The sequence below is a fragment of the Bufo bufo genome, chromosome 5 (genome assembly GCF_905171765.1).
Source record: "Bufo bufo chromosome 5, aBufBuf1.1, whole genome shotgun sequence".
In the NCBI taxonomy this organism is placed as follows: Eukaryota; Metazoa; Chordata; class Amphibia; order Anura; family Bufonidae; genus Bufo; species Bufo bufo.
Window position 1 is genome coordinate 159,678,367 of NC_053393.1, and position 26,735 is coordinate 159,705,101.

The 26,735-nt window shown below is 42.2% G+C and overlaps 1 protein-coding gene across 3 annotated transcripts in view; it reads right to left on the reverse strand.

Annotated features, from left to right (window-relative positions):
• Window positions 1–26,735, reverse strand: part of MIB1 (MIB E3 ubiquitin protein ligase 1) — a 122,452-nt gene that overhangs the window by 64,397 nt on the left and 31,320 nt on the right. For all 3 annotated transcript variants that reach the window (XR_005779299.1, XM_040434024.1, XM_040434025.1), the window contains exon 5: window positions 3,135–3,201. Coding sequence is in view for 2 of the 3 variants with exons in the window: in XM_040434024.1 (XP_040289958.1) it covers window positions 3,135–3,201 (67 nt within the window). In the remaining variant the exon portion in view is untranslated. The remainder of the gene's footprint in view (window positions 1–3,134; window positions 3,202–26,735) is intronic.

The following is a 26,735-nucleotide window of genomic DNA, read 5'->3' on the forward strand; positions in this document are numbered from 1 at the left end:
GATCCGGCATGCACTTCCGTTGCCGGAGGTGCCCGCCGGATCCGGAAAAACGCAAGTGTACTGAAAGCATTTGAAGACGGAACCGTCTTCCAAATGCTTTCAGTGTTACTATGGCACCCAGGACGCTATTAAAGTCCTGGTTGCCATAGTAGTAGTGGGGAGCGGTATACTTACAGTCCGTGCGGCTCCCGGGGCGCTCCAGAATGACGTCAGAGCGCCCCATGCGCATGGATGACGTGATCCATGCGATCACATGATCCATGCGCTTGGGGCGCCCTGACGTCACTCTGGAGCGCCCTGGGAGCCGCACGGACGGTAAGTATGCTGCTCCCCTGCTCCCCACTACACTTACCATGGCTGTCAGGACTTTAGCGTCCCGGCAGCCATGGTAACCACTCTGAAAAAGCTAAATGTCGGCTCCGGCAATGCGCCGAAACGACGTTTAGCTTAAGGCCGGATCCGGATCAATGCCTTCCAATGGGCATTAATTCCGGATCCGGCCTTGCGGCAAGTGTTCCGGATTTTTGGCCGGAGCAAAAAGCGCAGCATGCTGCGGCATTTTCTCCGGCCAACAAACGTTCTGTTCCGGAACTGAAGACATCCTGAACGGATTTCTCTCTATTCAGAATGCATTAGGATAATCCTGATCAGGATTCTTCCGGCATAGAGCCCCGACGATGGAACTCTATGCCGGAAGACAATAACGCAAGTGTGAAAGAGCCCTAAAGAGAGGAGAATTAGCTTCTACCTCACAGTTTTTTTTTTGCCTTCCTCTGGATCAACTTGCAGGATGACAGGCCGAACTGGATGGACAGATGTCTTTTTTCAGCCTTATAAACTATGTTACTATGGTCGGCGCTATGTTTTTCCTCGATTTTTCCTCTGATGTAGAATACTAGCATTGAATATTAAGACACACCGCTATACAGTGAATTAGATGCCGACAGAGTGCAGAGAGGGAAAAAATGCAGACTTGGAAACACTTATGTGACACATTTACTGTGCCGAGAGAGGTCCTGTGTATTTAATGCTATAGTCACCAATCGTAGGAAGCCTAAGTTTTATACCTGAATGATTCCAGGAGTGTGATTTAGGCTGTGTTCACATCAGGTTTCTGTCCCGCGTTTAACGTATACACATGATGTACAAGTTAACCCCTTCAGCACCAGGTGATTTTTAGTTTTCATTCCCTGCCTTCACAAAGCCACAACTTTATTTAGTTTTTACAGCGTTTCCTATGCGGTAAAACAGACCTGTTACCTTCATTCTGTCAGTACAATTACAGTAATACCACAGTTATATAGTTGTGCTTGTGTTTCAATACTGGGAAGAAAAAAAATCTTTGGACATTTCAGGCATCTCAGAGTGTGAAAACCCAGAAGCACGTGCCTCCGGGTATGCACCGGCTCCCACCGGCAGAGGGTGTTCACAGCAGTCCCTGTCCTGCTGTGTGACAGGAGGCTGCTGCAAAGTAATTTCTATGGAGCCCTTTCCTGGAGCTGTGCTCCATAGAAACACAGTGAAAGCCTCAAAGACTCCAATGCTAATGGAGTCTATGAGAAAAGAAGTCCAGTGATAAAAAAAAATTAAAAAAAAAATTGTAGAAAAACAAAACATGTTCTTAAAAATTTAAAAAACTCAAATTACCCCCTTTCCCCAAATTGAAAAAAACCCCATAAAAAATGCACATCATTGATATCAACGGGTGCAAAAATGCCCGTTCTATTAAATTATCTTCTACAGAAAACGTCGAAATGGGGGGAAAGTCTAAATGGCCAATTCGCCGTTTTTATGTCACTTCTCCCACAATTATTTTTATTTTAAAAGGTGATCAAAAAGTCATACACACCCCAAAATGATATGATTGAAAAGTACTGATCGCCCCGCAAATAATGAGCCCTCACACAACTCCATACATATAACTACAAAAAAGTTATAGGGGTCAGAATATGGCAACTAAAAGATAAAAAAAATGTATTTCAAGGTTATTATTTCTTTTTCAGTATAAAAACACCAGAAAAATATACTTATGTGGTATCGCCGGATTCATAATGACCTAGAGAATGAAAGTAACTGGTCAGTTTTATATAGGGAACGCCGTAAATACAAAACCCCAAAAAACATGCAGCATTTTTCCCAATTTCATTCCATTTATCATTTTTTAACGCTTCCCACTAAATTGTATGCAACCATAAATAGTGCATCTTGTCCCGCAAAAAACAAGCCTTCATATGGCTACGTAAATGGAAAAATAAAAAAAGTTATGGCTTTGGAATAGCTGGGAGTTAACGAAAATGAAAAAAAAAAGGACAATCACCCGGTCTTGAAAGGGTTAAACATCTGCAAATAGCGTTATCAATTGCAGACATTAGCCACGGGCCTCTGCTGTGTAAAACAGCAGAAACCTGCAGGCTATGGAGCCGGCTGCGCTCACGAGCTGGCTCCATATTTAAATAACAGACATCAGCTGAACATGTATGGCGGATGTCCTGAAGGGGTTAAACAGATGCCATACAGTAGCATCCGTCACCATCAAGTTCTATTGTAAGAAAAGTATCCATTTAACATACGTGTTTTTTTGCTGAACTCTGCAGGATGGAAAAGCAAAGCGTACTAAACTTTTGCTTTCTTTTTTTCTCCCAACATATATGTTTCACGTAGGGCAAAAACGTGATGTGAATTGTCCCTTATTTGTAACTTTTCTGGCTCTGCTGGAAAGCAGGCTAGAGCTAACCAATATATTGGGATTAAAGGGGTTGTTTCACTTTAGCAGAGAGCATTTATCATGTAGAGAAAGTTAATACAAGCCACTTACTAATGTATTGTGATTGTCCATATTGCTGTGGTCATAACCATGCAAACAAGCAGTGTATAATGTGATGGAAAAATGAATCCAGCCAGCCAAGGAAGCAGTATGGGTAATGACAATACATTAGTAAGTGACTTGTATTAATTTTGTCTACATGATAAATGCAATTTGCTGAATTGACACAACCGCTTTAATTCAAGTAGTGGACACCGTTTTAGCTCATCTCATCAGCTTGAAAGGAAAACAAAATATTTCTTTAAAAATAATTCTTAAGAGGAATATATCAGCAGGAAAGATGTGACAGCTAATGACCCACAACACTCACCCAGGACTGGACAGTGGTCTCTGTAAAATGAACCTCCTTTGGCATCTTGCACACATTTCAGGTCAGACTAAAATAAATATAATATTCAGTAAATACAGGCCATTTTTAAAATAGTAATGTAAAAATAATATATATAAATACATAATAGAAAGCAGAGTATTCACTTACATGCTTATATACTGTAATTCAAGCAGACAAAATGTTCATTATACACAGTCGTGTCACATTATTATGACCACCAGCTTAGGCTACTTTCACACTTGCAGCAGAGTGATCTGGCACGCAGTTCCATCGCCAGAACTGCCTGCCGGATCCGGCAAAACGTATGCCAACTGATGGGATTTGTAAGACTGATCAGGATCCTGATCAGTCTTACAAAATGCATTAAAATGCCGAATCAGTCTTTCCGGTGTCATCCGGAAAAACGGATCCAGCATTTATTTTTCTCACATATTTTTCAGTCTGCGCATCCGGCATTCCAGTATTTTGAATGCGGGATTCGGCACAAATACACTTCTATGGAAAAAAAAATGCCGGAGTCGGCATTCAGGCAAGTGTTCTGTTTTTTTGGCCGGAGATAAAAACCGTAGCATGCTGCGGTTTTATCTCTGTCCTAATCAGTCAAAAAGACTGAAGACATCCTGATGCATCCTGAACGGATTGCTCTCCATTCAGAATGCATTAGGATAAAACTGACCAGTTCTTTTCCTGTATAGAGCCCCTAGGACGGAACTCTATGCCAGAAAAGAAACACACTAGTGTGAAAGTACCCCAATATCCAGAGTAACCGCTGTGTGTAGCACGGGCAGCAGCTGGATGGGCTGGGAGTGACTCAATAAGGTCCTGGTAGGTTGTCACAGGTATCTGGAGCCACGCTGACTGCAGTGCGTCTCACAGCTGCTGGAGTGTGAAAGGCGGAGGATCCATAGATTGAACAAGACGATCAAAGTGGTCCCACAGATGCTCAATTGGGTTCCAGCCTGGGGATTAGGAGGTCAGGGTAGTCTTGGTCATGTTCTTCCAAATCAATGTTGGACATTACTAGCCATGTGACATGTCACAATGCGTTGCACGAAGGTCCCATCTGCCTCATGGAAGACAATTCAGCATGTATGGGTGTACGTGATTTGCAAGGATGGATTCATACCAAAGTCGGTTGAGTGTGCCTTCCACATGGATGAGTGGGCCCAGAAAACATGCCACAAAAACATTCCCCAGACCACTAATCTGCTCCGGACTGCAGCATTGTTAGAGACACATCTGGTAGCTTTTGGTTTAATTTTGGAGGTGATCAGCTCCAGCGCAGCTCGTCGGTCCGCCCTTGTGCACCTTTGTAACGTTCACCCTCACATCATTGGCACGTGGTGCTCCGCAACTTCCACGTTGCTTATTCACAATGATGGCATTTGTCCACTCACAATACACTTTCACCACAGCAGCACATGAACAGTTCACAAAAAAGCCAGTAATCGTCCCTTTTCCCCCCATCAGGAGGGATATGTGTGCAGACAGCCTAGAAGACACACTACCTACATACCCACTAAGCCAGCACAGGCCACGTGGCTTCCTTCACGAGCCACATGCTGCCGTCATCGGAAGTAGTCATGATAATGTGACTTGACTCTGTATACTTCACACAGACATACCCGTAGGTCTCTGCTATGTTATTCAGTACAATAGATGTATAAGCTCTACTACATATTTGAAAACCAGTAGGCAGATACCCGGGATGCTGTACAGTTGCACATTTTTCAGAAAAACTAGGCTATACAGGAAAAGACAAATAAGAGATATATCTAAACGGTATTCAAACATCGCGGTGTAAGCAGAGCCTAGCTGACCTCAAAAACGTAACAGGAGGAACCTTCAGTCCTGTCTCCACAGAACAAGGGTCTATTGTGGCTGAACCCCCCCCCCCCAGACAGTTTATGAATGACGGCTGGGTCACAGGCTGGTAAACGCTAATACGTACAGTAAGTACATTGCCACTGCACGCGTCACACAAAAAACTATGTTAATGTTGTTATTTATTTGCCGACTCTCCAGACATGTCTGCTTTAGGAAATACTGTTATTCCCCAAGGAAGAGCAACTCCGAAACATCTTTTCTTAGAGCTCTGCATTGTGCCATTTCTCGGTTATTCCTCCTAGAAATTTATGAATGAATTGAGAATCGGGTGTTTCCATTCCCGTGTCAAAGAGGTGGGTTCTTACAAAGGCTGACACGCTCAGCTCCGAGTGTATTGCGACACCCCCACACACCTGGTAACACCCGGTTGTTAATTTATGCATACATTTCTAGAAGGAATAAAAACAGGAACCGCACAATGTAGTGTTATAAAAAATGATGCTCCAGAATTGTTATATTAAGTGGAGAACATGCAAGATGATGATAAATGTAAGTTACTGTAAGCTGGCGGCCCAGCTGGTCCCATAAATGCTCAACAGGTGACCAGGAAGTGTTACAATCTGGAGGAGACATTCCTGGGGGAACCGTTGCTGTGCGTCAGCGAGCATTATCCTGCTGAAAAATGCCAGTAGGAAGCCGTGCCATGTGGCCGCAGGATGCCACCCTTGTAAAACTGTGGTATACAACAGCTCAGCAGATGATCACACCAGCACTTGGAGCAGTGTATCACTCCATTGCACAGGCAGGAGTGAAGTGTTGACCTTGAGGGCTCCATACTCGAAGACGATCAACATCGGATCTCAAACAGAACCTAGATTCATTGTTAAAGACTATATGGTTCCAGTCTATAGCAGTCCAGGTTTCTCATTCATGACACCACTGCAAACAAAGGCGATGGTGTGCGGCTGTGAATGGCAGGACCTGCACTGAGCACCAAGACGCCTAATTTCCTTACCTTTGCTGCACTAGAACAAGTAGAAAGTCACTGGGGGGGGGGTGACCATATCGCAAGAATGTCAAGAGCGGAATCCAGACAGTCTCTTACCAGAAGGTCTGAATGCTAAAATTAGAAATCTTCAGTTCTCTTTGAAAGGGTGGGTGCCCCCTGCCGACGAGGGATCGCAGTCTGGCTGTTTATCAGGGCCCCCACCCTGTATACTTCTATTACATATATGTCATATTTGAGTACATTTCGGTTTGATAGTAAGCATAAATCTACTTACAGGGATGTGAAAATACAATATTTTATTTTAATAAAAACAAGATATCAATTGATTCCAGGATTTTAGATATTTTATATCTGTGTGTACATTTTATTTATTTTAGGCAAAACAATATTTGTTGTTGAAAGTCAACAATAACAGCAAAGTAAGTGGCTTAAAATAAGTTATTGGAAGTATACTACAGCTGGTATATATACTGAATAGCAAAAAACGCATGAGTACCTGAAAAAACGCACGAAAACCGCAATAGACCGGGTTTTGTAATTCTTACACTCCAAAATCCGGTCCAACCTTTCTATCTATTGTGGGGGATTAGCTCTTATCCGGGGGACATTCACACACGTCTTCACGGACACCAAGTTTTAAAGGTCCAAACATTGCTTTTATTTGGCACCTCAGCAAAAACAAAACATAATACAAAACAAACACCTGCCCGGCTCTAACTAAACATATAATAACCTGACTCACCTAACGTATAGCTCACAGTTCACAGGTGCGGCTTTCTTAGCCAGTAGTCCAGCCTCGTGGTCCCTCAGCCTTGCCCAGCTGAGACCACATTCACAGAGCCTCCAGGCCTCTGTCCACGGGTAACACACTCCCCCCTTGCTGACACCCTGGGAGGTGCTTTATGCCAGCCTGAGTACCTCTAGCTGGTCTTACCTGTAGTGGAATAGGGGTGTGGATCCACCCCTTCCTTGCCTTTAACCTGTGTGAGATCTGTCACTGTCTCACAATATCTTGAGATGCATCGGTATAAAATCTGGCCGTCTTTTCATAGCAAATGTAGCCACTAATGAAGGAGTAGGGAGATACTCCGAAACGCGTCTGGCGTGCTTTATACACTTGCAAACTCGACATAGAACCCGTGAACATCAGGGGTAATATCCACTGATATGGTACATAACCCTATATTGAAAAACTAATGAAGCGCTTCACTGAAAAACAGAGAAGATAAAGGTATACAAGCTCGGACGATACAAACTGGATCTGGAAGGAGCTGACAGCCAGCTGATCCTCACCACGAGTGTCTGGAAGATCTGGGACACATGGGACGCAGAGTGCACGCAGACTATACTCTGCAATCCACAGCCCAGCCAGCTGAGATATCGGAGCGGCCGTATACAACCAGTGCGGCATATTCACAACAGATTGGGATACATGTGATGCTGAATATTCACCGCAACTAATCTACCTAAGAAATTGATAACCTTTCTTCTCATACTTCTACACCACATCAATGGATGTAAGGCCACTTTCACACTGGCGTTTTGGCTTTCCGTTTGTGAGATCCGTAATGGGCTCTCAGAAGCGGTCCAAAACTGATCAGTTTGCCCTAATGCATTCTGAATAAAAAAAGGATCCGCTCAGAATGCATCAATTTACCTCCGGTCCGTCTCCATTCCGCTTTGGAGGCGGACACCAAAACACTGCTTGCACCGTTTTGGTGTCCGTCTGACGAAACTGAGCCAAACGGATCCATCCTGGCACAGAATGTAAGTCAATGGTGATGGATCCACAGGGTTCCAGACTAAAAAAAAAATATCAAGGAGCCATTGGCTCCTAACCTGAAAAATTTAGTCGCCCAATTTAAATTTTTATTTGCCAAATTTAAAATACATAGAATTACGGTATAATAAAAATTAAAAAAAAACTCATGTCTTACCTAGGGTTGTCACGATACCAACATTTTGACTCTATTTCGATACCATAAAAAAGTATTGCGATACTCAAAACCACGTGAAAAAAATAAAACCAAAAAAGCCGCGTGCATTCCACATTTTATGGAACGTCTGGACCATAATAGAACAGTCCTAACCTAATTTTTGTCAGGACAAGGTGACAAAAAATTTGGCAAATTTAATTTATTTTTTTCTGTTACAGCGTTCACCACATAGGAGATATTTTTAAATATTTTAATAGTTCGCACTTTTTCGGGCGTGGCGATATGTAATTTTTTTTTATTGTTTATAGATTTTATATGTAAAATTGGGCAAGGGGGTGATTTAAACTTAATATTTCGGTGTTTTTTTTTACCTTTTTTTTTTTTAAACTTTTTATTTAATACCTATTTCCCCCCTTAGGGGCTAGAACCTGTGATCTTTCATCCCTTGTTCTATTCACCCTAATAGAGCTTTATCAGGGTAAATAGGACTTCACACTCTTCCTGCTGCTCTGTGCATAGTACACACAGCATCAGGGAGCTGACTACGGCAGCCAGGGCTTCAATAGTGTCCTGGCTACCATGGTAACCGATCGGAGCCCCAGGATTACACTGCTGGCGCTCCGATCGGAGCTGCCACTGCACCACCAATGATAATACTTGGGGGGGGGGGGGGGGGGCGCACTGCACCACCAATGATTCTGATTTATAATACTGGGGTTGGGGGAGTTCAGTGCTTTGCGCCACCAATGAATATCGTTTAAGCTTAATACAAACGCAGGCTGCGGGTGCCGGACATATCCCATACCCGGCACCCAGCCTCTATGACTGCGCGCTGTGATCCACCACAATTAACCCCACAGGTGCCGCACCTGAGGGGTTAATAGCAGCGGATCACAGCGCGCAGTCATAGAGGCTTGGTGCCGGGTATGGGATATGTCCGGCACCCGCAGACTGCGTTTGTATTAGGCATAAACGATATTCATTGGTGGCACAGTGGCCATAGCAGGGAGGAGGAGGGGAGGGGCTATCAGCCCATTGGTGGCAGCGGCACAGGGGGGGGGGAGTGACTGCCTCCTTCTCCCCTGTGCTGTGTTGAGAAGAACATGGCACGCGCTGACAGCAGCTCATGCCATGTCAGTTTGCGGCAGCGCAGCGGCGGGTCTTAGTAACATAGTACATAAGACCGAAAAAAGACATTTGTCCATCCAGTTTGGCCTGTCATCCTGCAAGTTGATCCAGAGGGAGGCAAAAAAAAAAAAACTGTGAGGTAGAAGCCAATTTTCCTCACTTTAGGGGAATAAAAAATTCCTTCCAGACTCCAATCAGGCAATCAGAATAACTCCCTGGATCAACGACCCCTCTCTAGTAGCTATATCCTGTAATATTATTACGCTCCAGAAATACATCCAGGCCCCTCTTGAATTCCTTTATTGTACTCACCATCACCACCTCCTCAGGCAGAGAGTTCTATAGTCTCACTGCTCTTACCGTAAAGAATCCTCTTCTAGGTTTGTGTACAAACCTTCTTTCCTCCAGACGCAGAGGATGTCCCCTCGTCACAGTCCTGGGGATAAATAGATGATGGGAGAGATCTCTGTACTGACCCCTGATATATTTATACATAGTAATTAGATCTCCCCTCAGTCGTCTTTTTTCTAAAGTGAATAACCCTAATTTTGATAATCTTTCAGGGTACTGTAGTTGCCCCATTCCAGTTATTACTTTAGTTGCCCTCCTCTGGACCCTCTCCAGCCCTGCTATGTCTGCCTTGTTCACAGGAGCCCAGAACTGTACACAGTACTCCATGTGTGCTCTGACTAGTGATTTGTAAAGTGGTAGGACTATGTTCTTATCACGGGCATCTATGCCCCTTTTGATACAACCCATTATCTTATTGGCCTCGGCAGCAGCTGCCTGACACTGGTTTTTGCAGCTTAGTTTGCTGTTTATTAAAATTCCTAGATCCTTTTCCATGTCAGTGTTACCGAGTGTTTTATCATTTAGTATGTACGGGTGACTTGCATTATTCCGTCCCATGTCCATAACTTTACATTTGTCAGTGTAAAACCTCATCTGCCACTTATCTGCCCAAGCCTCCAATCTATCCCGATCCCTCTGTAGTAGTATACTGTCCTCTTCAGTGTTACTTACTTTACACAGTTTAGTGTCATCTGCGAAAATTTATATTTTACTATGCAAGCCTTCTACAAGATCATTAATAAATATATTAGAGAATAGGGCCCAATACTGACCCCTGAGGTACCCCACTAGTGACAGTGACCCAATCTGAGTGTGTACCACTAATAACCACCCTCTGTTTTCTATCCCTCAGCCAGTTACTTACCCACATACAGACGTTTTTTCCCAGTCCGAGCATTCTCATATATTTATTTATTCTCATTTATATACTGACCTTTTATGTGGTACAGTGTCAAATGCTTTGGAGAAGTCCATATATACGACATCCATTGATTCGCCGCTGTCAAGTCTAGAACTTACCTCCTCATAGGAACTGATTAAATTAGTTTGGCATGACCGATCCCTCACGAAGCCATGCTGATATGGCGTTATTTGCTTATTTCCGTTGAGATGCTCTAACATAGCATCTCTCAGAAAACCTTCAAACAGTTTACCCACAACTTATGTCTTGTCGCCATTTAGCAATTGTAGGTCGCATTTGCGACCATTTTGGTCGCCATCTGGAGCCCTGGATCCATTTTCTATGACACAATAGAAAACAGATCCGTCCTCCATTTTCAATCCGTCTTGGCTATGTTAAAGATAATAGAAATGGATCCGTTCTGAACGGATGCAGACGGTTGTATTATCTAAACTGATCAATCTGTGCAGATCCATTAAGGATCCGCACCAAACGCGAGTGTGAAAGTAGCCTGAACTTACCAGCCTAATCACCACGTGGGACGCCACAGATGGATGTAGATCTCACAACAATGAGTACAACATATACAAAAGAATTGGGCATTAGGAATAACCCCTATAAGCAATTGTTATAATACAATAGAGTTTCATCGAGAACATTTGAACAAGTGATTAAGCAAAATTGCTACAATAGAACATTTGGGTGAGTAATTAAGCAAAACTGCTACAATATAATAGAGACGCTTTATTTTTAAGACATAACTATGAATTCCCTTTCTTTGGAATATATAATCACATCCTCTCTATTATATTATGGATATTGTCATTTTTCACCGCATGATGGACGTAAAATGATCATCTTATAATAATTGGCAATTCCAAACCCTTAGATGCCATAGTGGTTATTTCCTATAGATTATAGCGACATTACCCTAGTTTTTTTATATTTTAATATACTGTCGGAAACGTTTTTTGATGGATTGTTCATTATATGCTAGCTAACTTGCTAATCCCGTACACTGCCCAAATGGTTTACTGATACCATTATACTGTACCATCCGAGGTTGCCCTACACTAGGGTATATAGGCCAAATCAAGGGCAGTGTATCAGATCACCATTGCCTATAATTTGTTTATTGTTATATTTTTAACTACTATTTTTATTACATTTATCTATTATTGATTATTGTATTTAGCATTAAATAAATTGTCTCTGTATTGCCTTTATGTGATTCCTAATGTACGAGTGCCCATTCATATATACATTCCTTCTGTTAAGTGCCTGGAACAGAGAGGTCAGAATGCCTAGATGGTCAGCAATTCATCAAAACATCTAACGTTCTTCTCTCAGTTCAACGATGCTCCCCCCGGTCTGTCAATTGTTCAATATGTGCATTGTAGAGGCATGTCTAGCAGTCAACAACCTCTCACCAAGAGGTACACTACCCAAAAGTAGCCTCTGAAAGCCTTTTTTAATAGGGCAGCGGGGAAAGCACTTTTACACCCTCCAGTGGACAGAGACCCCGTTTCTAATAAGACAACAATTGCAATAATTTACACACCCCTCCTGATACCTAAGTATCTAGGTGCACTGTTTTTGTTTTTTTTGTTGCTAATGGGTGTGGAACTGCGATCGTCTAAAATTGAAAGGAGTTCTATCACAAACAGCACCCACAGCAATCCCTTAGCCTGAATGAATCAGTAGTGAGCATGTTGTCCACGGATCCATTCCGTTAGACTGACTGAGCAATCAGGGCCCTTCACTCACGGGATCCCTGAGTGGAGCTTCCACTTCATCACTAAAATGGAGAGACTGCAGCCCTCTCCCTGAGGTCAGCCACAAAGGAGTTGTGATGGCAGTGTGCGCTGTGCAAGTTTATGGGAGATGAGTAATGCTTGACCACCACTCCATACACCCCCCACTGTGCACAGTGAAGAATCATAAGGCACCAAAGTAACGCTACAATCTCTGGTTCAGGAGAGGAATAAGTGGCCGGGTTCCTCCATCCTTGAATGAGCAACTCAATCAAATTTTTTACAGCTCGGTGCAGGAATGGCAACCCAACTCTCCTTGCAGAGTTGCTTTTACAAACCGCAGCCTTCATTAACAGGAGAAGATAGCAATCTGCTCATTTCAAGTCCTGTCTTGTCATCTATCACAAACAAACGCTGTCATCAGAAATCTGAATACATGGCCCCATTACAGAGAAGGCGGATGTCTTCCTGTGACCTGTATTCTTTCCAAAGTACGGTCTGCCTGCACAGACAGTATTACAGAGCTCTCCGCCTGGATTAGTGTCTTAGCTGATGCAGAAACACCAAAGTGTAGGTAATGAGGGAACCAGCCAGTACCGCAGGGAACGCCCCTTCATCCATGCTGCAGTGCTGATTTAGCATAGACAACTTGGTGCATGCACAGAAAGAGAACAATAAAAGTGAAACTACTTGATCCAAAGGTTTATTATGGCATGTTGGGGCACTTCAGATGTTTATTTGGGGGTGGGGAGGCTGTCTGGAATTACAGGTACACTTTAAAGGGGTTTTCCAAGATTTTGATACTGATCACTAGGGATGAGCGAATAGACTTCAGATGAAACATCCGAAGTCGATTTGCATAAAACTCAGTACAGGAGCTGTACAGTATTAGAATGTATTGGCTCCGATGAGCCTAAGTTACAGTATTAGAAAGAAATTTTTATGCAAATCGACTTCGGATGTTTGATCCGAAGTCGATTGGCTCATCCCTACTGATGACCCATCCACAGTATAGGTCAGGGCTGGCCAACCTGCGGCTCTCCAGCTGTTGCAAAACTACAACTCCCAGCATGCCCAGACAGCCTACAACTATAAGCCTACAGCAGGGCATGGTGGGAATTGTAGTTTTACAACAGCTGGAGAGCCTCAGGTTGGCCAGCCCTGGTATAGGTCATAAGGATCTGATCCGTAGGGGTCCAACATCTGGGATCCCGATGATCAGCTGTTTGAGAAGGCAGCACCGCTCCTGTGAGCGCCACGCCCTTCTCACAGTTTACAAAGCACAGCGCCGTACATTGTATAGTGACTGTGCTTGGTATTGTGCTTATGCCCATGGAAGTGAATGGAGCGGAGCCGTGATACCAAGCACAGGGCTGTGCAATCTGCGGCACTCACAGCAGAGCCGATGCCTTCTCAAGCAGCTGATCGGCAAGGCTCCCAGGTGTTGGACCCCCACCGATCAGATACTGATGACCTATCCTGGATAGGTCATCAGTATCAAAATCTTGGAATATCCATTTAAAGTGGCACAGTATTTTCAATCTACTTCTTTTTGGTTAAACTTTTGATATGTTATAGGACTTTTAGATTGGTAGGGGTCTGAGGGCTGAGACACACACCGAGTCTGTTTTTAAAATGGACAGCACATGGAAGAGAAAACGGTCTCGTGAATAAGCCCTAAGGCCTTTGTCACACGAGTGATATGGATGTCAGAGGAAAAACTGATAGTTTTGCACGCTCAGTTTTGTCTGCAATTGTGTTCAGTGTTTTTGTTTTTCTGTGTGGATGTTACCAGTTTTGATGTGTTTTTCACGCATGTGAAGAAAAACTTTAGAATAACAATCTACATCTTCAAGCAACACTCAGTGAAAGACGTGTTGCATCTAAATGCCTTCTGTTTTTCAAGCAAGGCCCGTTCACATCTATGGACCCAGGGCTGTGTGAAAAACACACAATATAGAACAAGCTGCGATTTTTCCTGAACACAAACATGATGCGTGAAACATGTGCACAGATCCGGTGAAATGAATGGGTCAGGATTCAGTCCGGATGCTGTCCATTCACAACACACATCGCATCTGGACAGAAAACTCCCTCGTGTTAAAGAGACCCAATTCTACCTTCTGTGGACATGTTCTATACCAGCTGTTGTGTAACTCCAGACTTCTGATCAATGAGGCCAAGCCAGACTGAGTGCAGATAGTCATTCTGAGAACAGATACAAGCAGCTAAATAGGGTCAATTTTTATGTTCTGTAACTTGAAAAAAAAGATGCCCAATACAGGAGCCTCGCTTTACTTCCTTGGATTTGAAACGATGGAATAAGCAAATAGGTAGGCGATTTTGCCCAAAAAAGAATCTAAATTATTTTCAATTTAAAAGGGTTGTGCCACTTGAGCAAATAGCTTTTATTATGTAGAGGAAGTTAATACAGGGGGGCATGGCCGGATGAGGAGCTGAGCGGACGCAAGCCGCGCTAGCCCCGGAGCCTGCAAGTCAAGTACCCCAACATCTCCCCAAAGCCATGGGAAACTCTCCGGACCCCCATCTCACCATATTCAGGTATGGGTCGCACTAGGAGGAAGCGCCCAGCAAAACAGAGTCGATCAGCAGGGCAGCCAGAGGAATCCAAGATGGCACCCGCTCCTCACACCAGGCAGAATCTGAGGCACAGCCAGATAACGCGCTCTTTCCAACGCGCCTCACAAATAGAGGGGGAAGAAGCCCCTCGCACTTACAAAACTCTCCTTCCTCAGCAATCTCCTCTCCATCTAAAAAGCAGCAAATATCAGCAGCTGCCCCTTACCAGCATATGCTGCAAGACGCAGCAGCCTCCTATGATGAGGGAATCTCACTTCAGGAGAGAGGTACTCAAGTAAGCCGCTCTCCTTCACCCCCAACAGTTAGTGCCCACTCTGCACCAGTCACAGAAACTAATCTAAGGTCCTTATTACATGGCCTGAGACACTCTAAACAAAAAGACATCACCTCTGCATTCTCTGCCTTACAAAAAGATATCACTCAAATTGGAGAGAGAACATCCCATATTGAGGATAACATGGAAGAATTTACCAATGCCCACAACCAATTAGTGAACGCAAATAATGATGTGGAAGACGACATATCAGCACTTAAATTCAAACTAGCGGATCTTGAGGACCGCTCAAGACACAATAATTTAAGATTCAGAGGGATTCAGGAGACAGTTGAACCTGAAGCTATCAAGGAAATTTTTGTTGCTCAGTTTCAAAAGCAGAACAGAGAGATCTATTAATTGATAGAGCGCACAGAATACCTAAACCCAAAAGCGCTCCCAGTGCCGCCCCCAGAGATATCATTGCCAGACTGCACTTCGATCATTTTAAAGAACTAATCCTCAAAGCAGCAAACTCCACACAAGATCTTCCTGAACGCTTCAAGAACATCTTAATATTTTCTGACCTCTCGGCAGCAACACTGAATAGACGCAGAGAATTCTCCGCTGCTACCAAAATTATCAGGGATCACAACATCCCATATAAATGGTGCTACCCAGTAAAACTCCTGATCTTCAAGAACGGAATAACTCACTCGATCTCTTCCCCAAGCGATACCATACAACTACTCCAGAAATGGTCCCTGACTACAGTAGATGAAGAGAGAATGGACCTGAAAGCCTTATCGAACAAAAAAGGACTATTCCCACGTGCCTTAAAGGGCAAATCCTTTTTGCTATTCAAGAGTCACTAGACCGAGTTATTTGTTTGCACTTTATTGCAGGTCCACCTCCGTTGTTACCTGGATAAATTGGTATCCAGTCGGTTCTCTTTGAACCGGACTCTGATTTAGCTACCCTGTTATAGAGTTAAATTGTACTGTTTAACTTTATCTATCCCAACTCCTTTTCATCCCTTTTTCTTTCCCTTGCTTTTACCTTAACATTACCCTGTAATTCTTAGGTGACAAGTGAGCTCGATATTCTTATATTTATGGCTGTAGAGCAGCTGCGTCACCCATACGTGAGGTGCCCGCACCTGCTCTGTAGCATATTGTAATGTTTACTTTGCACTACCTTTACTGCCAGCGATGGTTATCAAAATTTCCTCAATTAATGCTAATGGACTAAATAGTCCTTTTAAAAGATCTCTATTATGGAAAGAAGTTACCTCTCTTAAAAGTGGCGTGATTTGCATTCAAGAAAATCACTTGAATTAATCTGATACTTATAGACCTAACCATAAAAAATGTAACAACTTATTTGCATCACCTGCAGTGAACAAGAAAAGAGGGGTAATTATTACTGTTCCTTTTTATTATAGATTCCTTTTCTTTTCAATTGATTCAAAGCAAGACTGACAACAATGGGAGATATATTATATTAGTATGTAACATCAACAACTCAATATACACCTTGGTTTCCCTGTACGCACCAAACACAAACCAACTTGCATTTATCAAAGAGGTAGTAACCACCGCCCTATACATCAAACAAGGCTCTCTAGTTATATATGAAGACTTCAACTTGCCTCCATCGCCATCTATTGACAAGTCGAACCATACAAAATCTCAATCCCCCTTATTTTTTGCGCAATACTTACTAGCAGAAGAATTATATGACACTTGGAGAGAGTTACACGCATCAGAACGCGATTACACTTTTTATTTACACCCCCATAAACAGTATCCTAGGATTGATTTGATAATTGTCAACAAATGGACTTTACAAAACATCTTGTCCTCTAGCATAGATTCCATAACATGGTCCAATCCCGAACCAATTTCATGCCTTATCTCGGAGCGATTCAACCAACTCACATACACACCCCTGGCGAACCAACAACTACCCATTTATCTTTACCTTCACCCCCCCCCCATCCCAAATTAATGAAGCTCTCAACAGAATATTTCAAGTATAAGGCCTCATGCACACGGCCTTTGTTTTGGTCCGTATCCGAGCCGCATTTTTTGCGGTCGGAATGCGGACCCACTTCACTTCAATGAGGCCGCAAAAGATGCGGACAGCACTCCGTTGTGCTGTCCGCATCCGTTGCTCTGTTCCGCGGCCCCGCAAAAAAATTATAACCTGTCCTATTTCTTGTCACATTTTGTGGACAAGACTTGGCAGTTATATCAATGGCTGTCAAGTGCATTCAGCAAATTGTGGAACGCACACAGACGCCATCAGTGTTTTGCGGATCCGCAATTTGCGGACCGCAAAAAACGACACGGTCGTGTGAACGAGTCCTAACTGTACTCCAGATGTGCAACCCTACTATTGACTTGGTGCGCACATAAGGCTTATATAGAGGCCATCTTATTCGCATTTCAGCCTTCTTAAAAAAACAGACACATTTGTACGGAACAACTATGTACATCCATTACCAAATTAGAAGCTATGGACAAAATTAAAACCCTTTCCAAACTACAGGGTGGGCCATTTATATGGATACACCTTAATAAATGGAAATGGTTGGTGATATTAACTTCCTGCTTGTGGCACATTAGGTATATGTGAGGGGGGAAATCTTTCAAGATGAGTGGTGACCATGGCGGACATTTTGAAGTCGGCCATTTTGAATCCAACTTTTGTTTTTTCAATAGGAAGAGGGTCACTGTGACACATCAAACTTATTGGGGATTTCACAAGAAAAAACAATGGTGTGCTTGGTTTTAACGCAACTTTATTCTTTCATGAGTTATTTACAAGTTTCCTGACCACTTATAAAATGTGTTCAATGTGCTGCACATTGTGTTGGAATTGTCAATGCAACCCTCTTCTCCCACTCTTCACACACTCATAGCAACACCTCAGGAGAAATGCTAGCCAGGCTTCCAGTATCGTAGTTTCAGGTGCTGCACATCTCGTATCATCTGAAGGCAATCGTCTATGCTGTGAAGATACGAGATGTGCAGCACCTGAAACTACGGATACTGGAAGCCCTGTGCTAGCATTTCTCCTGCGGTGTTGCTATCAGTGTGTGAAGAGTGGGAGAAGAGGGTTGCATTGACAATCCAAACACAATGGGCCGCACATTGAACACATTTTTTAAGTGGTCAGAAACTTGTAAATAACTCATGAAAGAATAAAGTTACGCCTAAACCAAGCACACCATTGTTTTTCTTGTGAAATTCCCAATAAGTTTGATGTGTCACATGACCCTCTTCCTATGAAAAAACAAAAGTTGGAATCAAAATGGCGACTTCAAAATGGACGCCATGGTCACCACCCATCTTGAAGAGTTTCCCCCCCTCACTATACTAATGTGCACAAACAGGAAGTTAATATCACCCAACCATTCCCATTTTATTAAGGGGTATCCATATAAATGGCCCCACCCTGTATATTAAACGAACTTAAAGATTTATGCTACAAACTATACAGCTTCTATCAAATAAATTTGAACACAACTTAAGGAAATCAAAGGCGAAATATTACTCACAAGGAAATAGAGCGAGTATAATATTGGCCAATAAAATTACATCCGCCAAAAAACAGGAAAAAAACTACTGTTTATTTACAACTCTCACAAAGAAAAGATCACTAACCCCCAAGGTAACTCCAATACCTTAGCGGATTACTACTTTGACTTGTATAACCTCAAAAGACAACAATCAGTGCCCCAACCGACCCCAAATTACTATGTGATATCTAGCCTGCCCCAAAACTATCCCCAGAGCATCTTACGCAAATCAATATTTATCAAATCAACTAAAAATAATAAATCTCCCGGCCCAGACTGATTAACCAATGAATACTTTTAAGTTTGAGAAGTTGAACCGGCACTCAGAACAATTGGAAATCACGTGGAAATGGAATAAAAATTTATTATGACTACATCAACATGTATACATTAAATAAAATGAATAAAATATATAAAAAGGAAAATATGGATATATCTAGTACCAGAGTTTTACATTAATACAAAAACGTCGCCTCCAAGGTTCGCTATATCAAGAAAGCTGCATCCGTATCCTCCCAGTGGGGATGACTATGGATCACAGCTAATGTGGTAGAGCGAAATCTACCTTGGACGGCGTATACACAGCTGTATTTCAGATTGTAATAATCATTAATAGATGGCTTATAATATAGACACATACAGGTTCAGTGCAACATATAGTTTCAAGAGAGCAAATTCATGCAGGACCTTAGATAACGAATCACTGTGCGTAGATAACTATATGACTCCACATTGAACAATGTTCAGACCGTCCATCTGTTTCGACTATCTCAGGAGTCTGAGCACACCATACATATGGTTCCGACCGTGCTGCGAATGTAGTCAGCCCACATGTACAGGGCCTTTTGTATCGGAAATATTGTCTCTGTAAAGTCTCAATACAGTCTGTTTTCAGATTATATCTGTACTCACGGTATACCTCGCTGGTTCACCTTGTTCGAGTGTGCAAAAGATTTCTACTGTGGCGTCCCTCAGTTCGACCACTCTCCACTTGGCGCCGTAGTTTCGGTTTGTAAGCTTCACCGGGATCTCGTCTAGTTCTCGTGAGAGTTTGTTTCGAATCTTTGCTTACGTGAGTAGGATAGAAAGATATTGTGCTTCTTTAGCAGTAAGTTGTACAATGGCCATGTACAATAACTTATCTCTTCCCCAGTGGGTATCTGTGTCGTCTCGATTTTTAATTTTCACTTCATTATTAGTTAATTGGTTTCATTCGCTTGGCAGGCCTTGGGAATTATGTTGCAATACTCAGAAACTGCTTTCTGTTGGTCTTTTCCATATGTTTTTTCATCAAGTTCCGTATGTTTTTTCATACATAGAATATTGTACATTTCCCAAGAACAGACCTTATGTCAACATGGGATAATATATAGATCTCCATATTTCCAAATTTAAATGTGTAATAGACAGCTCAGGATCAGCGTCTCATTCCTTTCAATCTGAATGGTATCCACCTCACATGAGTTTTTCCCTAAGTTGCTCTCCAATCATACTTTGCATGGATTTCTTTTCTTAAATATCACACAGACATTTTTAATTCCCTCATATTATAAACATTCAAATCAATTTTCTCACCATTTCTTCCACCATTTTTTCATTTTTTAAGAGAAGGCTTCACAGAGAGTGTACCCTATTACTGACCTAACATCTTTGATCAAATTCCCCTATGATGTCAGTGGATTTTCTTACATGCGTTTTTCATGCGTTTTATTTTTATAGTTGCGTTTTTTTCAGGGAATGTGCAGAATGGCCCTATTTATCTTCTATATAGAGGGTTTCTTTCAGGCCCATAGTTATTCGTGACTACCAGAGGATTCTCCATAACATCCCAAGTTTACTTGCTTTTGTGAGCCCCTATATGATAGATGCATGATTTTTCATACCGTATTGGTGAATTTTCCTAGATGCATTTTACAAATGTTTTTAGGGTTTTATAACTTATCTAAGCATTATCCGCCTTCTCTTAATATTCGTCATCCATGTGAGGTATTCTAACATGACATCACACCTATAGTGCTTATATATAGATCGGTTGTATAAGCATGTTATCAATATTTCTTTATATGTGTATATGCCCTCGTGGTTTTCATTGGGGTCAGTAATTCAATTGAAACCAAAAATCTCTAAGTCTGAGTTCAGACCCTGCAGGAGAAGACTACCAAAGTCGTAGATTCTTCTGGATACGGCTCGGGACATTCTCATATTATGGTTGCCTCCCTCTCCAGTGTATGTCTACCTTCTCCAGGGACACAAACAAGATGCACCTGAAAGTCGCTGTTATGCGACACCTTTATGTGTTTCGATAAAGAGGTTTTCATAACCTTTATTGATGTTATTCAGATGTTCCGTTATTCTTACTTTCAGGGGTCTCTTGGTTCTGCCAATATATTGTCTCTGGCAGGGGCACTGGATAAGGTAGACAACACTGGAGGAATCGCATGTTAGGCAACCTTTGAGGTCTAAAGTGAACTGGTTCTGGGTGCATTGGATCTTGGTTAATCTTTTTCGAAATGACTAGCTTTTACACCCAAACATCTCCAACACCTATAGAAGCCATTATATTCAGCCATTTTTGAAGTTGTGAATTCCTCTTTTTTATTGTGATTCTTTATGGAAGGTGCTATTTTTAATCCTAAGTTTGGTACTTTAGTGAATGTGATAAGAGGGAAGTGTGAAACAAAGGCCCAATAACCTTATCTCTTAATAAAAAATGCCAGTGCTGATTGATGATGTGACCTATCTGTTTAAATTGTGCACTATATGGTAAAATCAACTTGAGTTCACCCTCCTTTATTTTCCCTTTGTGCGTATGTGGCTGAAAGAAGGTCTCTCTATCGGTTTTTCTTATTTTCTCCAGGGCATCTTCCAAAATGTTTTCAGGATAATCCTTACATTCAAATTGTTGTTTCATTTTTTAGGGCCTCGGACTCAAAATTCGCTGCATCAGTGCAATTACGCTTAATCTGACGGAACTGGCCCAAAGGGATATTTAGAAGCCACTGGGGTAAGTGGCAGCTTGTGAATGGTATAAAGCTGTTCTTCGCAGTCGGTTTGTAATGAGTATTACAGATGTATTTATTGTTCCGTCGTGTGATCTGAATGTCTAGGAATTCAGTGAATTCCTCTCCTATCTTAGGTAGGAAGACCAAGTTCATATCATTGTTGTTCAGACTGTCCAGAAAACGTTGCAACTGATGTATATCTTCCTTCCAAACAAACAGAACATCGTCAATGTAAGGACACCATAGGACCAGGTCTGTCCCCAGCCTGGGAGCAATATTTTCATATTCCCATTGTGCCAGAAATAAATTTGCATAGCTGGGGGCGAACCTGGTCCCCATAGCCGTCCCACAGAGCTGCAGAAAACAATCGCCCTCAAAATAAAAATAATTGTGATGGAGTATGAATTTAATCCGCTCCATCAGAAATTCTGTTTAGTGCACATAGTGCCATTCATTTCGAGTTGGGATTTTACTGCTGCAATACCCTGTTTGTATTGCAAACAGTATAACAATGTCATGTTTAATACTGGTATAGAGAGACTGGACGTCCAACGTGCCGATTATCCAGTCAGGCTGGACGTCCAGGCCCTCCAATGTCCCAACGATGTCTGTGGTATCCCTAATATATGACTGGGTCTTCCCCACCACAGGCTGCAATAGAGCATGATATATTGGGAAAGGTTAGATGTTAATGACCCTATTCGGATATTATAGGAACGTCCGGCAGATTCTCTAAGCATTTATAGATCTTGGGCAAGCAGTAGAAGACAGGCAGCTCCCCTGCGTGCCCAGGATGAAATTGCGCCTCTTGGTCGGACAAAATGTTGTCTTTTAGGCACCCATCACCGTACTTGGTCAGGATTTTGTTATATTCCTGTCCCCAGATTCCCCTTTTATTTTTTTATACGTGGTGATGTCCATCAATTGTCTCAGACATTCTTCATTGTACTGTGTGGTGTTCAAGACCACTAAAGCCCCCCCCCCCCTTGTCTGCAGGGCGTAGTGTGATGTTCTCCTGTTTTTTGCAATTCTTTGATGGCTCGGATTTCTCTCCCTGTTAGGTTGTTTCTTTGGTTATGTTTGTCTTTGATCTTTTCTCAGATCATTCTCAACTGACCTTTGAAATGTAGCCATGTCATGGCCAATCTCATTCTTTGGGAATTTTTTTTTATTTATTTTTCAATCCTATATGTTGTATTGTTCCATTTTTTTCATCATTTTTTTCTACTTGGGGCTCTAATGTTATGGGATTCCTCTGATAATATTTTCTCAAGCATAATTTCCTCATGAATTTTTGTAATCCAATGTATGTGTCGAATTTATTAAAGGAAACCTGTCACCATGATTTGCGCATAGAGCTGGGGACATGGGCTGCTAGATGGCCACTAGCTCATCTGCAGTACCCAGGTCCCATAGCTCTCTGCGCTTTTATTGTGTTAAAAAACCGTTTTGAGTGATATGCAAATTACCTGATATGAGTCCTGTAGCCGGAGAGGAGTCAAGCGGAAAGGAGCCCAGCACCGCCCCGCGTCCTCCGAATCTCCTCCTTGCCGGCTGACGTCACAGAGCTGGAGCGCCGAAATCTCGCGATGCGCGAGCTAGCGCATGCGTAGTTCGTTCCCTGTGCTGATGCCAGCACAGGGAATGAACATGATGCCGACACTGCGCATGCGCTAGCTCGCGCCATCGCGAGATTTCGGCGCTCCAGCTATGTGACGTCAGCCGGCAAGGAGGAGATTCGGAGGATGCGGGGCGGTGCTGGGCTCCTTTCCGCTTGACTCATCTCCGGACACAGGACTCATATCAGGTCATTTGCATATCACTCAAAACGGTTTTTTTTTAACACAATAAAAGCGCAGAGAGCTATGGGACCTGGGTACTGCAGATGTGCTAGTGGCCATCTAGCAGCCCATGTCCCCAGCTCTATGCGCAAAATCATGGTGACAGGTTTCCTTTAAGTTTGGACAGTGGTGCAAATTTCAATCTCTTATCTAGAGTTTCATCTGTGTATCTGTGAGTGTTTATAGAGCTCAAATTAAACTATCGAATCGGGTACAGTCGTTAGTGTCTCCTTCTGTCTCTCCCCCTTTTTTCTCTGTCCTCTTCTTGTTTTTCTACATCAAGATTTATGTGCTGATAGTGTTGTCTTCTGTGTGGTCGTTTGTGTGATTGTTGGTGATATGTTGGAGAGAGGTTCCGCTGTCTCAAGTTGTATGAGTGTGTTGGGGGAGTTTGATGTGCGTATTTTCTTAGTGGTGTCTGTATATGTTGGGTCGGTCTCAGTGAGAATGGTGATCTGTGTCTTATCCGTGGCTTGTGAGGTGGTAGGGTCCTGTTGTGGTTAATCAGAGTGAGCCATCTGTTTATCTCTTGCAAATGAATACTTTTAAACCTTTGGAAAAATACTATCTCCATTCTCCCATATAATGACCACCGGGAATATACCACCTGAAATGCTCCAAGTCACTGTAGTAAGCTCTTCCCAAACCAGGAAAATCTCCTGATCATCCAGGGAATTTTTGACCCATTTCTCTCCTGAACGCCGACCTCAAAATTTATTCTAAGTTATTGGCCAATAGACTGTCCTCCCCGATTTCTTATCTGGACCACAATGATCAAGTGGGTTTTGCAAAATCTAGACAAACGCTAGATGGTACTAGACGCATAATAGATCTTATTTATGTAGCTAAGGCAAATCAAGCGCCTTCTCTCCTATCTCTGGACGGGGAGAAGGTGTTCGAGTGAGTGCATTAGGGTACTTGGAGGCAGTACTATCAAAATTTGGAATACTGGGACAATTTTCCAAAGCTATATGTTGTACTCTACTCAAAATCCTCAGCTAAAGTCCTTATTAATGGAACGTTATCCAACCAGTTCCCAATTAATAACGGAACAAGACGGGGATGCCCCCTTTCTCCTTCTATTTTTGCACTAATAAATGAACCTTTAGCGGAATGTATAAGAGCTCATCCACAGATTACAGGTATAAAAATTTGAGGTACAAACCACAGATTGACTATTTGCCGATGACATTATATTGGTACTTACCAACCCAACAGAGTCCCTACCTAATGTGATGCAATTTTAAAATCTTTCAGTTCAGTTTCTTATTACAGTTTAACGTAGCCAAATGCCGGGTTCTTAATCTTGGCCTGAAAGATTCAGACCTTACTTTATTGAAAGCCAATTACCCTTTTAAATGGAACTCTGAATGTGCACTTCCGGGTCCGCATTCCGTTCCAGAAAAAAATAGAACATTGTCCTATTCTTGTCCGCACCTGCATGTTCTATTAGTGAACGCACATTGCCGTGTCCGTGTTTTGCGGATCCGCAAAACACATTACGGACGTGTGAATGGGCCCTTAAAAATGTTTATCATTCAACAAATCCTTTATCTATTTCGCAACTTACCAATCTCTATCCCTAATACACATTTAAAAGAAATCCAAAGATTACTTCTCAAGTACATATCGCAGGATAAAAGACCGAGTGTCCAAGCAGATATACTTTATATTCCTATTTCAAAAGGGGGGTTGGGATGTCCATCCATTATTAGATATTATAGGGCTAGTATTTTTGAACAATAGAGATTTACGTGGATAAACTATCCCAACAAACACTGGATCTATTGAGAACTACCTAATGGGTGTGACTGACCCTCAGGTATTCTACTCCAGATCCATACAGAAGAATCCCGGTGCTATTGAATTTCCACCTACAATCCAAGCTGCACTTGAAATATGGACTTAATGTCAACTAAATTGAGTTATATTAATATCTCCCTTTCAGAAATCCCTTTGGAGGTCGTGGGGAAATGCATTTCAGATTTGAACATTCATAAATGGACTGACCTGGGATTCAAAAAACCTTGGAGACCTTTTAACCAATGACATTTTTGAGCTCCTTTACAGACTTATGCCTGTGAATTTAAAATTCCTCAAAGGGAATTATTTAAATACTTACAAATCAGGCACTTCTTGTCTGGGACCAGGTTTTCCTGTGACTGCTGGATACCTCCCGATTGATGAAGTTGTTACGAAACCCATCAATTAACCTTAAAGCCCTATACCTCATTTATTATTACATGACAGAGAGAATGGACTCGCCATTAACTACATTACGTTGCTAATGGGAATCAGCATTAGACTTTGATGCATCTTCAGAACAATGGGAATGTGCGTTTTCTATCAGGTGTGCCTCCTCCAAATACGTTAACCATCTGGAAAATTCCAGAAAAATTCTCTACAGATGGTATTATACTCCTCATAGACTATCTAACATGAACCCTTCATCTTCTCATGTCTGTTGGAGATGTTCATCAGCAGAAGCTAATATGGAGCACATATGGTGGAATGCAGGGAAATTAAACCCGTTTGGAACTCCGTTAATACAATTTTAACCAAATATGCAAAACTCCCATTTTGCTATCAATGGCCCATAGCCTACCTAATTTGGATTCCTTCCCCAGATTCTTCCCGAACAGTTATTGTTCATATGATTTATAGCAACCAGAATGAAAATTGACCACTACTGGAAACCCCAAACCCTCCTGCGTTAATGGAAATCGTGAACTCTGTTAACAAAAACTGTCTACAGGGTGTATAAAAAATCTATGATTTTTATTAAAAATTAAAAAAATAAATTGGATTTTTTTTTTTTTTAAATCGGATTTTTTTTTATATAAAATGCTTTTTGAGGAAAATATATTATCATCCAAAAGCTATTCCATCATGAAATAAAGATTTGTTTTTTAATTATGTAGAATAAGGCTGTACGTGGACTCCCCCCATATTGTTGAATGGATTGTGGGGACAGACAGAGGGTTGTACAGTAGTCAATAGAGTATATTCAGACCATGGTCTTGTTACCAGTGGGGTACCTCAGGGATCTGTTCTGGGACCATATTGTTTAATATCTTTAACGCGAATTGCAGAAGGCCTCGATGGTAAGGTGTGTCTTTTTGCTGATGACACAAAGATTTGTAACAGGGTTGATGTTCCTGGAGGGATACACCGAATGAAAAGGACTTAGGAAAACTAGAGGAATGGTCAAAAATCTGGCAACTAAAATGTAATGTTGATAAGTGCAAGATAATGCACCTGGGGCGTAAAAGCCCAAGAGCAGAATATAAAATCAATGATACAGTCCCAACCTCAGTATCTGAAGAAAGGGAATTAGGGGTCATTATTTCAGAAGACTTAAAAGGTAGGCAGACAATGTCATAGAGCAGC